At 44.3% G+C, this 12,796-nt stretch overlaps 1 protein-coding gene across 3 annotated transcripts in view; it reads left to right on the forward strand.

Annotated features, from left to right (window-relative positions):
- The window catches only part of LOC126527901 (uncharacterized), a 110,891-nt gene that overhangs the window by 14,390 nt on the left and 83,705 nt on the right, over positions 1-12,796 (forward strand). Inside the window, exons 1-3 of one of the 3 annotated variants that reach the window (XM_072284265.1) lie at positions 248-359; positions 7,057-7,137; positions 11,591-11,659. In XM_072284265.1, coding sequence (XP_072140366.1) covers positions 7,082-7,137; positions 11,591-11,659 — 125 coding nt within the window. In that variant the 5' untranslated portion in view covers positions 248-359; positions 7,057-7,081. Of the gene's footprint in view, positions 1-247; positions 360-6,591; positions 7,138-11,590; positions 11,660-12,796 lie in introns of those variants that run through there. The other 2 variants (XM_072284267.1, XM_072284266.1) reach the window with 2 other exon arrangements.

A 12,796-nucleotide genomic window follows, 5' to 3' on the forward strand; every position in this document is an offset into this window, starting at 1 on the left:
AGCCAAAAAATGGCCTTTGAATTTTTACTAGAAAAGTAAATTCTTTCCAGATTATTCCGAAACCAAAACTTGCACAGGAATGCTTTGTTCAGAACCTGTTTCTTTTATATATATATAATTTTAAAAAATCGCAGTCTATTTAGTGGCATCAACGAGGATTGACCGAGTAATGGAATTCACGCTCAGGTTACAGAAATACTATGACGTCACTAGCCAAGGCGGTTTGAACAGTTCGAACAGTTTGAAGTTTGAACCGCAAGCGCGCAAGCCTGCGTAAGCTCGCAAGGTTTGAACACGACCACAGTGGCCTCGCATCTGCTAGCTGCTTGATCCGTTGGGTTTGTCGTGTTCCTCATTCGGTGAGTTCGACCACCATCCATCGCAGTTTGGGTTTCGGGCATTGAGAGGCATGCTGCGCGAACATTTTGGTGCTCATTGTAGGGTGGCTACCCGTTCCGCGACTCGTGGGACTGTCCGCCATTGAGGGCTGTTGTCCCGCGCGAGATACGAATATATTAAAAAATGTCCCGCATTTCACACTTTATTATTGTTCTGCAGCACCTTGAGTTAATCTGCATCTCGCCATTCCGTTTGAGGATGTGTTAACTGCAAGCACTCCAAGCTTCCGGAAAAGTCTGTTAGTCGCGCGGTTCACGGCGGGGACGAATGCTTCTGGCGGCGGCTGTACGCGCCGTCCCGCCGTTCCCCCGTTGTGAGTCCCCGGTTGAACGCGCGCGCACCGTCGCGTCTTTAAAACGTCAGTGCTTGGATTTGCAGCGCGAACTAACGTTCAGCGACCTTGCGAAAGTTGTTGCGGCGTCCCATTGACATCGGCAATCAACATGGGCGAGCGGGTATGATGAATTGTGCTGTCTGCAACCAGCAATCGGGGAGCTAGTGGCAGCGAAATAATAATTAAAAAAACAACAATGTTTAGGGGCCAAGTGGAGCAGCTGGCTCAAAGGTGCTGCTTTTTCAAACAAAACAGTATTGCGCTGTCAATTGTGCTGAGCATTCCAAGTTTCCAGTGACTAATGCTTTCGAGGGATGCTTTCGAGGGGCGACTTTTTTTCACTCTTGACGGGAGCTTGGAGCAGTGAACGAAGCCGATGCAGCGTGGACCTGCCAAGGCCGAAATATTAGTAAAGGCAGCAAACGTGCCAGGAATTCTACCAGTTCGTGCGATCAGTCCAAGCCATTTTTAGAGGCGGTTCGGTATGACAAGAAATATGAATTCAAGAAAGTAAAGCAAGTGGCGCCGAGTACTTCGCAACTCTTATTCGGTAACGTGTGGAAACTATGCCACAGCTTTGTGAGTGATTATTTCTTGAGTTGCCAAATGTTTATGTTGATATTAATAGGTCTGTTTCGTGTCTAATCATATTGCAATATGTATAAGATAGTTAACACAGATATGTATTTGAACTTTGACTTGCTGCCACAGGCAACCCTTAAGAATTTTCAGTGTTCACCAACCTAACCTAACCAACCTAACCTAATCTAAAAACGTTGGTGTTCGCTGAAACACCCCGTATATATATCACAGGGCGGTTACGAGTGTGTAGGCGTGTTCTAGCGTTATCTGTTGTGCGGGAGCAAAGCATATTTCACATTCAGACATCTTCGATGAGTTTCGCTATGTCGCTTCACTTCTGCTTGTACGACTCGAACCGATCAGCCCTCTCGCTTACGTAACCTTGCGGCGACCTCCACGGCGCCAGGACCGTTTTCGCGTGCTATGCGTTCTCGCTCCCGATCTCGAGGCTCGAGCTCGCGCCAAATCGCTTGGGGGGCTGAAGGCCCTCCTTCGTCCACGACATTTCATTGTAAAGGATGTCTTGTAACAATCTCGCTTAAACTGCTACCGTCCTCTCCGATTCCCTCGAGTGCTCGCCGGCTATCCAAGCATATGTAGACACTGGCGCAGCAGCGCGCGCTGTTTCGAAATCCGCTGCCGCTGGACAGCCGCTAGCGTAAATTTCGTACATGCATCTCCCGCGCCTTTTCTTCAAGAGTGACCGAAACTCGGCAAAGGAGTATATAGCTGCGTCACTGATTCACCCGGAATGGGTCTTGTATGCGTTCCAAATGACGAATGTACTTTAGTGTGCTTCGCCGCAATACATAAAATGTGTATTGCGGTGAAGCATAATGATTGTGGCAGGAAGTGACGTGGCGCGTAGGTTTGGAGCCAACAACGATTGTGAGAATATGAACGCAACCAGAAAAGAAATAAAAACTGCTTCGCTGCACTCCACAACCTTCGGTTCGTTGTTTGGCGAATCCCTACAGGGCTGGTTCTTCCTTTTCATTGAATCAGCATGGGTCCGCGCCAGGAGTGGTGTAGCCAGAAATTATTTCCAGGACAGGGAGGGTGAGGGGGTTGGAGAGGAGGGCTCGGAAGGTCGCATGCTACCCCCTCCCCTGCCTCCCCTGGAGAAGGGGGGGGGAGGGTGTTGCGTGTCAAATGGTCTAGCAGGAGTTCCCTCATTATTTTGAATTATTAGGTGTGCAGATAATTCAGGAGGTGTCAGACAGTGTCGCACATACCTGTGGACATGGGAAGGATTTAAAATAAAGAATGCAGTGGTTTGTTTTAGCCATGCATAGTAAGTCGGCCTAATCATGGGTGAAGCAGTTGCGTATGGTTCCCACGACAAGAATTTTTCTTGTTTGGTTGATGTCTTCACAACCATCGTTGTCTAGGAGCCTACCAACCATGTTAGCCTTTCCCATTGTTATTGAAAGTAAAGTGTGTGCATGTTGAAGGGTGCCCCCTATCAACCATTGAGGTTCAGCAATGGCCAAGGAGCAAGTGGGGAGAGCACTTGTGCCAAATTTCCAAGTTGACCCTCCACAGCAACTCAAGTCTGTAGTGCAGGGTGTTTTACATGCAGATTGAAATTGCTATCCATTGGATCATAGCAGATCTCATGGTATTCCTGTGGTAAAATGACACAATGCACTCTTTGTTCTATAATTATATTGTAATACTACAATAGATGTAATAATTGTAAATGTAAAGACTATATAATAATCGAGGAAAGTTGAGGTATTGAGATGTACATAGTGTGATATCTGATTTTATGCGATTCTTGCCTGTCTTTAATTTATACAGCGTGTGATCGAAAAGTAAAAGAAAAAGTAAAAAGTCATTTGTAGAGTAACAGGTTTTTGCAGGAAATTAGCAGAATAGCAGTAGTAGTTGCGTCTTTCACCACCAGGTGGTGCTACGGCTACGAACAAGCTGCAGCACCTCATCGACAAACACAAAGGTCATAAGGATAAGACGAGCTCCTACAGGCCAGTTACAGTAACATTTTTGATACGTAGAATGCTAATGCAAGCCATAAAATTAGAACTGCCAAAGCGGGTGGAGAAAAGTGATGTCCTGGGGGAACTACAGAATGAATTCAGACCAGGCAGATGTTCAGAGGATAAGATGTTTGTAATAACTTGGTACATACAAATTTTAGTAGCTTGGAATAGGCATTTCTGGATAGAATTCCTAGAAATTGATGGAGCCGACGACACTAGACAGTGAATTGTCATAAGATATTCTCAAGCACGAAGGCATATATGACGATTTTGTGGAGCTGCTGAGGGAGATATTTAGAGACAACCGAGTACAAATTGTATGGGAAGACTAAAAATGTAATGAAGTGGCGGAAATTTACCAAGGACTGAAGCAAAGGTGTACTCTGTCTCTGTTGTTGTTCAAACTTTATGCTAAGGGCATAGAAAAAAACAACTTGACAACAGTGGATTGGGTTTTCATTTATCCTACATGCATAATGGACAAACGGTGCAACAGAAGGTCGCCGACCTGATGTAGTTGGACGACACAGAGCTACTAGCGGACAATGCGAGAGATTTAGAGACACCTGCAAATATTTGTGGTAACACAGCAATAAATCTAGGCCTTAAGTTTAGCCCATACAAATTAGGAATTATAATTTTTAAAGATGAATAATTATGATATGTCAATCTAACGGCAAGTTATACCCATAGTCAAGCAATATAAATACTGTGGCGTATGTATAAACTAAGAAAGGACTTACTCAAGCATCCACCAAGATAATCTAAATATAAAGGGGAAGCAGAAGGCAGAAATAATGAAACATGGAACACTTTGAGCCCACAATAAGTATGAGGTGGTGCGTGGAATCTGCAAAGGAGTAGTGGGGCCAGCACTAACGTTTGCAAATGTCATTCTGTGCTTAAAATTTTAAATCTCGGGGGGGTTGGAAGTTAACCAAAGATAGGTAGGTCGGTTGTCTTTGGGAGCCCACGGTAAAACCACAAATGAAGCAGTGCAGGTTGACGTGTTGGGCCTCCTTTGACGTTCGAAAAGCGAAAAGGAAAATTAGTTTCAAATAAAGGCTCAGTAACATGGATCAAAATAAATGGATTGCTAAATTGCACGATTATCTGTGCCTGAAAAGTGGGGACACAAAATGCAGGAAGATGCCAAGAAAGGTGGCAACCAATACAGGGTAATTGAAAGGCAAGTGGACAACCAGAAGTCACCAGAAAGAAAGTGAGAGGAACAGAGATAGGGAATTGGATGCAAGGGATGGAAACAGAAAGGACCGTGGAGAATTGCAAGAAGGGGTAGAAAGAAATTATAAGGGAAAAGACGTGCGACAACAAAAAGGGCAGGGCCTTGCTATTTGAGGCTCGGGCTAGTTGCCAAAGGACAAAAACATACCAGAGCAAATACTGCAACAAGACGAGGCATGTGTATGCTGCAGCAATAATCAGGAGATCACTCAGCACAGCCTAATGGAATGCGAAGGGATTCATCCTGTGAGACCCCTAGGTAACATAGACGTTCCTGTAGTGCTTGTATTTAAAGTGGACGGAAGCATCAAACGGTCAGTAGTCAAGGTAATGAAGAGACGTTTAGAGTATGGGTGGAAAAAAAGCAGGGAATAGGCCGATACAACCGGATCCTTAAGAGGCATGGGTATTGTTACAAGGTAGACAGGGAAGTTTGAGGAAGAGATAAAAGAATAAGGAGATGCATACAAAAATGCTAGAATGAAAAGCATGTGTAAAATACCTGATTAACTCAAGCAGGCTAGGTGGCTACATCACACCGCCTGTTTCAGAGGGGATGCCAATAAATCATTGTCATCATTTCAAGTAGATAAAAATGTGGAGTCTCCTTGGGGTTTAGCGAAAGTAGGAAGCGTGTAAATATTAGAGCAGTAAACATAAGGAACACGCATTTGCAATATTGGTGATGCATATACAGAGAAGAACCTGAGTGATCTCAAAGAAAAATTGGTATGTACTCTCAGAATGATGTAATTGTGTATTTACGATAAAGATCAAAGAGTGGGGATTAAAAAATATCTAGTAATAGTAAAGTTGCGTATAAACTTAAATGGTATGTGCTGTAGTGTGGTGGCACATACCACCACCTTGTGTCAAAGCAGGCTGGGTGACTATTTGCCACCACCTCATTTCAAAGGGGATGCTATTAGAAATAATTATTGTATGTTTTGTGTTACATTGAAACATTTTGTTCATTAATTCCGCCTCCATTTTACCCGGCCTTTGTTGTAGGATAGCCAACTGCACTATCCTATTCATGGGGCTCCATTACACATGTGGTCACCTTTTTCTGTAGTTTGGTCATTTGTGAGGTCTCGGTGTTCAAGCGATCATCAGCGGTCAAACATGGGATATGTCTCTGCAGCCCTGGTTTGGACAAGGGGACTTGTGTTGAATGAGCTGTGCAGATGCTCTCAAGGAAAGCTCTTGCCGTCTTGGCGAGGACCATTCCTGTGGTCTAAACGCTGGCCTCGGTGACAGATCCCTAGCTAGACTGCTGTCCATCCCTTCAGATGTCCGTTTTTCTATGTATACCTCTGTAATGTCTCCTTCTTATAGGCAGCATGATGCACACTACCTGTATCACTGTGCAAGTTTGCCAATCACAGAGGTGATTGGCAAGCTTACACAGTTCAGCAGAGCATGCTGATTAGCAAAGTAGAAGATATGAAACTTAAAGACTTCTTATACAGACTGAAAGTGTTGATCAAGCTGGTCGGCATTCATGACAGGAAAGGCAGGAGTTGTGTCTGTCTGCACACCGGCCTTCCACACCTTCCATAAATTGCTCCTCACGAGGCAACATCACATGCTTCGCATTTCTTGCAGTGTAGGAGTACCAAGAAAAGTGCTCGTGACCGCGCTCGAAAAACTCGACAATTGCCCCTTTACAGAGGAAAAAGCTCTAGGACACTGGTCCAGACGGGCTTCGGCACTCAAGGCCTTAAGGGCCTTGCTGAAGTTCTTAAGGACATGCGAATTGTGCGACCGCCTTTGAATGTTGTAGCGCATAGTATCGCGTTGCTGTGTGAATTTTCTGCTTTCCATTTTTTTTCCTCTTGTTCTTTCTCCTTTTATTCCCTTTTTCCCTCCTTTTACCCTGTTCCCCAGCACAGGGTAGCCAGCCGGTACTTACACTGGCTAACCTCCCTGTCTTTCCTCCCCTTTGTCTCCTCCTCCTCCTCCTTACAGTGTAGGAACAGGCGTGTTTTCGCTTTTCTAGGAAATTGTTTAGCTGCGGGTCATTACGCAGTGTAATACATCGTATGCTTTGCAGTTCATTCCTATTTCTCTAAAATTTTGTTCTCATGAATCGGGTCCTCCTGTGACTTGTCTGATTAATTGTACTCCCACACAGCCTACAGGGGCTGACCGTGAAACACAAACTCTTGTTTTCTTGCCAGGCTATTGGTCATTACTCGAGTCATTTGCACATTAATCTTCAAACCCACTGTTATATCTGGCCAGTTAAGATCTTCATTCAATTGCTTTAGGCCATCTCCATTGTTGCTGAATGGGACGTCACATGCATTGTGGATATATAGCCCTTGGAGATATGAAAAGTGATACTCCATAGCATATGCTACGTAAACATACAAATGCTTGGAGGTGGAATTGCAGTTTGTATTGTATGCAAATTGCTTCGTATGCATGCATATCAACATCCTGCAGCTGCCATATCTAATCTGCATCTCGCTGCTGTCTTTATTTCAGTCACAACATCTAAGGTGCGTCCATCATGTTCTACGTGCATGAAATTCTCCACCGGCGCAAGGGGAAGTTCGGGCTGCTTTGGTGAGAAGCACAGTTCTCTTGCTGCCTATACTATGTTTATTTTCTTTTTTCTTTTTTTAGTTAGAACAGATTTTCCTAAATATTGCCTGCAACAAATAGTGCAAGTTAGCCTGTTCAGATGGATCACCTTAAAAGGTGGATATTACTTGTGCAACAAATTGCAGTGGTTAACAAAATACTAATTACTTTTTAATTGTTCACTTCAGGGCATACATTATAAGATTGAAAGCCAGGAAGTAGTGAAGTTGTGTCTGCTTAACACATGTTCTAAGACTGGTGCCACAGTTAGGCTTCAATATTTTAATTTCAATGCGGGCCATTAGGTGAACTTAAAAGACTAATTTAATTAGTGGGCCTTAAAATAATGCACTGTGGCAGTGCAATTTGTGCAAGAAAAATGTCTGCCTCTTTGGGTTATCTGCCTAAACAGGCTGAATATGGCATCTGCGTACAATAATTATTAGAAGTGTCTGTTCAAACTAAAGGAAACCATCCTGTATAGCTAAATAATTTTGACTGCTGCACTGGGGATACAACTGCCATAACATAATGGTAACCCTCACCATTGCAGATGTCTTAAGTAAACATGTTTAACCTGAAGCAAACAGAACATACACGAAGCTTTTTATCGTAGGCAAATTATTTCAAAATGGGACATTGCCTATTTAAATTGGAGAAGTGCTGCTATTGACTTAGTCTTAGCCGAGTTAATGTAGTCGTCCGAGACAAATATTGTTAACGCTGCAGGTCTGCGTCTGGCAGGCTTCCTCCCACATTCAGTATGTTTCACCTTTAATGGCAAAACTGAGTTCAGATTTAACTACCAATTGCAGCTGAATTATAATATGAAGGCACAATAAGTATTTCTGAAGGCATGGATAGCATAGTGCACCCTATCAGCCTTTTTTCTCAATAAATTGGTGTTGTCTGAGTTATATTGGCTTTATTACAAGCTAGCTTTTTTTTTCATGCGAGGGTAAAGGTGTTCCATACGTGGTGTTGCCGATGCAGCTGGCGGGGAGAACCAAACAGCCGAACAAAAGATGCTGCCGGCCGGATGACGCATGGGCAAGCAGATGCAGGCTGTATTCTAATACTTGCCTTAGACGGCTAATTATATAGCTAAGTGGACAGCAAGGTCTCATTCTAAATCTGACAAAGCTTGCGAAAAAGGCTTCGCGAAGACAGCATTGAAGTCGGAAATGATGCGGGCTACTTTGCTGTCTAAATAAGATGGTAACTTAGCTGAATGCTTGGAAACTTGATGACAACTTTGTCTACGCACAAGAAAATGCAGCTATGCATTGCTATGTGCAAGACAAAGTATGGACGTTGCGTTTTCCACGGTTCCAAACATGCAAAGTGTTCAAATGCAACAATAAAATTTGTTTTTAAGGCTTTTTCTCGTCAATGCTAGGTGGCATCAAGACGCAGTGACGTCTTCCAAATGTGTTCCATTATTTGTGCTCGAAGCTGTCTGCTTAGCAGACTAAGCAAATTTTCTTTAGTGCTGGCCAGGATTGGAACACCTCTGCAGTAGGAGAGTGGACGTCACAACCATCATTGTAACACATGATGGTTGGTTACACAGTCGAACCTGACTATATCAAACCCGTTTACATTGAATTATTCTACGTATCGAACAATTTCTGGACACGGTAAAGTTACAATGAGTATGCATAGCAAAAGTTACGCTTACATTGAACGAAAATAGCAGCGACTCCCAATATATCGAATGTCAAGCGCCGGATAAATGTTCCCAGAAGTTGCCTTTCCCTCGCGGTGATGGGGAAACCCAGTGGCGCGGCTCCATCCAACCGCTTTCCCTACCGTGACCGACCAGCCTCGGACGAGCCATTGATACCCCTCTGCAAAAAATGATCCTGGCCTACCCGCAGTGCTCGCTGAGACAGCCAATCAGAATCTGTTGTGCACTCTTGGTGCAAGATGTCGAAAGTGCGAGTTGTCTCTCTGCTCTTCTGGTTCACTGTGTGTGCCTCTTCTGGGCCTCCTTCCGCAGTGTTGCCGTGATAGAGCGGCAGAATTCGCTTTTTGTCGTGAAGCTCAAAATCATAAATCGAGTTGAACGCGGTGAGAAGTCAGATGTCCCCACAGCGTGCGAGATTCCAAGGAGCACTCTCATCATGATCTTGAAGAATAAGGGGGAGATTAGGGCTAAAACGGCCAAACTGCCGACCCGGTGCCCATGGTGCCTGATGCGTATGCACGGCCGTGTACGAGTGGTTCATTCGAAATGGCTTCAGCTGTGCTGGCTTCTGCGTGCTCAGTGATGACAGTAAATTCTGATGAATCCGATGAAGCTGTTGCCGGTGTTGCCGAAGTTTGGAGCGAGCTGTCAGAATTTCCTGAAGCTGTTCATGAATCAACGGTGGACGAGCTTGTGAGTGCAAATGATGGTGTCGCGACCACAAGAGAGCCCGAAAACAAAGACTACATTGCCCATATCGTACCGAGCAGAACTGAAAGTGGGCACAATGAGGAAAGCAACGGCGATCCTTTGCCCACGTCCTCCAAAGTGACTGGTGCGCTCGCACCAGTCCGGTGCTTTTGCGCAAATGCAGAAGGTTGCGGCCTCAGCTGCTCCGACTCCTTAGACAATGTGGAGAAGTGTGTGTGTCGCAGGCAGCGAAATTGCCCAAGCAGAAGAAAATGCCGGACTATTTCATGCGAAACTAAGCTAGTTTCATCAATAAAGTGATCTTATAAATGGTATGTGCTTTTATGACATCCAATGATTTAGCAGGCTCATATCCAATTATGCTCTATATCGAACTGATAGGCTTGTTTTGCGAGTTGAATATAGCCGGGTTTGACTGTATACTCTGACGAGAAAGAATGTCACAGGGCATTTCACTGGCTGGCCGACAGAGGTGCGCCACGACATGTCGAAAGCCAAACAGGGGACAGAACATCATACCGTACTTGCAGCACGCATGGGACACAACAGTTGATTGGAGCAGAACATACATGCCCAGGAAGTGGACTATATAAAATTGTGGCATGATGGCCTGGCAACCGCAACATTTGTCATAACACCACTTGCCTAGTCCATCATGTTTAAGAGCATGCGCTATGCTCGCAGTGTATGCTGCACTCTCAAACGCTTTCGGCACAGCCTCAGCATGACCTCACAGGAGGTGACGGGGAGCCACTCTTTGACCGACACGTCATGGTCTCAGAGGTCATATTGTGTCTTGACCTCTTGTTGCCTGCTCTGAACTTATGCGCACACCTGATCTTGGGGTTTTAAAGTTTTGATTAACAGCTCAAGGACACCAGAGAGGACAGAAGAGAGAACAGAGCGTTAGACTTCCAAGAATTTTTATTGTTTGAAGTTCAGCGCCATGTTCTATCCAGAACAGAGCACTGAACTTCAGACAATAAAAATTGTTGGAAGTCCAACGCACTGCCTTCTCTTCTGTCCCCTCTGGTGTCCTTGCACTGTTGATCAAAACTTTAAAGCATGTTTTACCAACAAGCTCAATTTCACACCCTTGTTGATCTTGTGGGGTGGGTGAAAGAGTGACAACTCACCCTTTTTGCCAATGAGTGGCCTGGCCTAGTGTCTATTACATTCCACCTGTGTTGTTTAAGGACATCTTTTAAATAAAGGAACATTGAACTTAGTGCTGTTTCCTCCAAAAAGTTACGTAATATATTTATGCAGTACCATACTTCCTGGAATATAGGATGCAGTTCTTTCTTTTTTTTCCACATTTTAATTTTTTTTTTTTTTTTGCATTTTATACAATGGTACAAAACGCGTAATACCATGGATGCTTACACGACCAATATGGGTATCATTTTTTATATTTATTTGTTTTTTACGAGTGCAAGAAACTGTGCACAGGAGCTTGTGAAACTGAACCTTATATTAACAGTTGAGCAACACTGGCAACCGATGTTAGCTCCTAGGGCTAACATCCATTGCTGGATAGGGTTATCCAGCAAAAACATGTCAGTGTGTAGTCATTTCTGACTGAAAATGACGCTTTGCGCATTGTTTCCTACAAACTTAAGAAAATCATGTGGCTGCGTCCATCCAGCTGCAAAAGTTCAAGTTGCCATTTCTGCGAGACGGTTCACCTGCTAAGTCTGAGTCTGTTCACTGCGAAAACATGTGAATACTACTAAGACATTGTTTTGTGCTTGATTCCCATTTCAATTCTTTAAACGAGTCTAGAAATCTGCTCTTCTACAGGCAAAAAAATTCTTGCTGTCATAGGTTAAACACTTAGGGAAATCCTCAACATGCAATAATTCTTATGTTTTTGAGAAGGAAAATTAATTTTCTCTACTTACAACCTATCTTTTTTTCACGCATATGAATGCTGTGAGAGTATCAAGAAAGTAACCCAAGCCTAGATCTATCGTGCACACGTAGCATCTCTTATGCAACTATGCCAACCTTTTTGCCGTGTCTTCCTCGCAGGTTGGCAGCGACCTCGCCAAAGTCTGTCCGCCATGTGAAGCTCTTGAATATATCCTTGGCCAAGCTGAGGTGAGCACATTGGCCAACAGCTTAGACGATGGAAGTCACTCGTTTTTTATCGTCTGGCTCGTGTGGATCCTTTCTTTAGCTTTGCCACGTACACAGCGGCTGTGCTAGTTGCATGGTGTCAACAGCCTAAGCAGTGCCAAACAGTGCATCTTCATCCTTTCCTTGTAGGGTTGACCATGGAGCGACTGACAAGCCCAATAGACTAAAGCCCGTTAAACTTTGTAAAGTAGCGCCATGCTTTGAAAAATGCCGCCTCCTCCTCGCGCTCTCTGGCCGAGGCCTACGCCGCGTCATTATTGGCCTAATAACATCCCATGGGCCCTTGCACCGTGCTCCAGCGCCATTTTCGCTCGAGAAGTGTCTACGGAGTGGCGAGGAGCGCATGTTGGCGCCATTGCTACGCTTGAGCGGTGTAGGTGGCGCCACGGTCGAGGAGGGAGTGTGAACGAGAGGAGAAACGAGGAGGGAAGGCGGAGGAGGAGAGTGTCGCTGCTTTACGTAGTTTAAGGGGCTTTACAATGGACAGCGTTGCCCTTTCCGTCTGGATCAAAAGGAATGAACACTAGAGTGTCCCACCGCGTTTCACTGGCTGCATTTGATATTCATTGTTTGAGTTAATTATGAAGGTAATACACTAAGTGCAGTGGAAGGTCTGGTTCTTAACTAACAGTTGTGAGGAACTGTTCTCACAAATGCCAATTTTTATGTCAATGTAAATCGCTAGGGCATTTTGATGGGCTAGTTTGTGCATTTATAGTAACTAGATTGATGAGTTACATAAATAAGTATGTTTCTCAGAGAGCCACGAATAGGACAAAACCAATGGACGGTAACATCTTCTGCGAGTCCATTTTTAACGCTGCTTATACATTTATTTATAGTAATGACATAGCTCTCCGAAATTGAAGTTTATGCGTTCTCATAACGTGGACTACACACTCATTGTGCGCTATATTTGTGTCCTTACTGTGAATGTGAAAAATTTTGTCGGTACTGTGAGTTTTACTGCCTTATATGCGCAAAAAGCGTGCACTACCTCGCCTACTGCTATGCGTATGCCTTCTGTTTTGTTTTATATGAAAGCATGATATGGTAGGTCTTATGTTCTGTATTACCACTCCTGTAAGGTCACTTTTG

Source organism: Dermacentor andersoni, chromosome 9, assembly GCF_023375885.2.
Source record: "Dermacentor andersoni chromosome 9, qqDerAnde1_hic_scaffold, whole genome shotgun sequence".
Lineage (NCBI taxonomy): Eukaryota > Metazoa > Arthropoda > Arachnida > Ixodida > Ixodidae > Dermacentor > Dermacentor andersoni.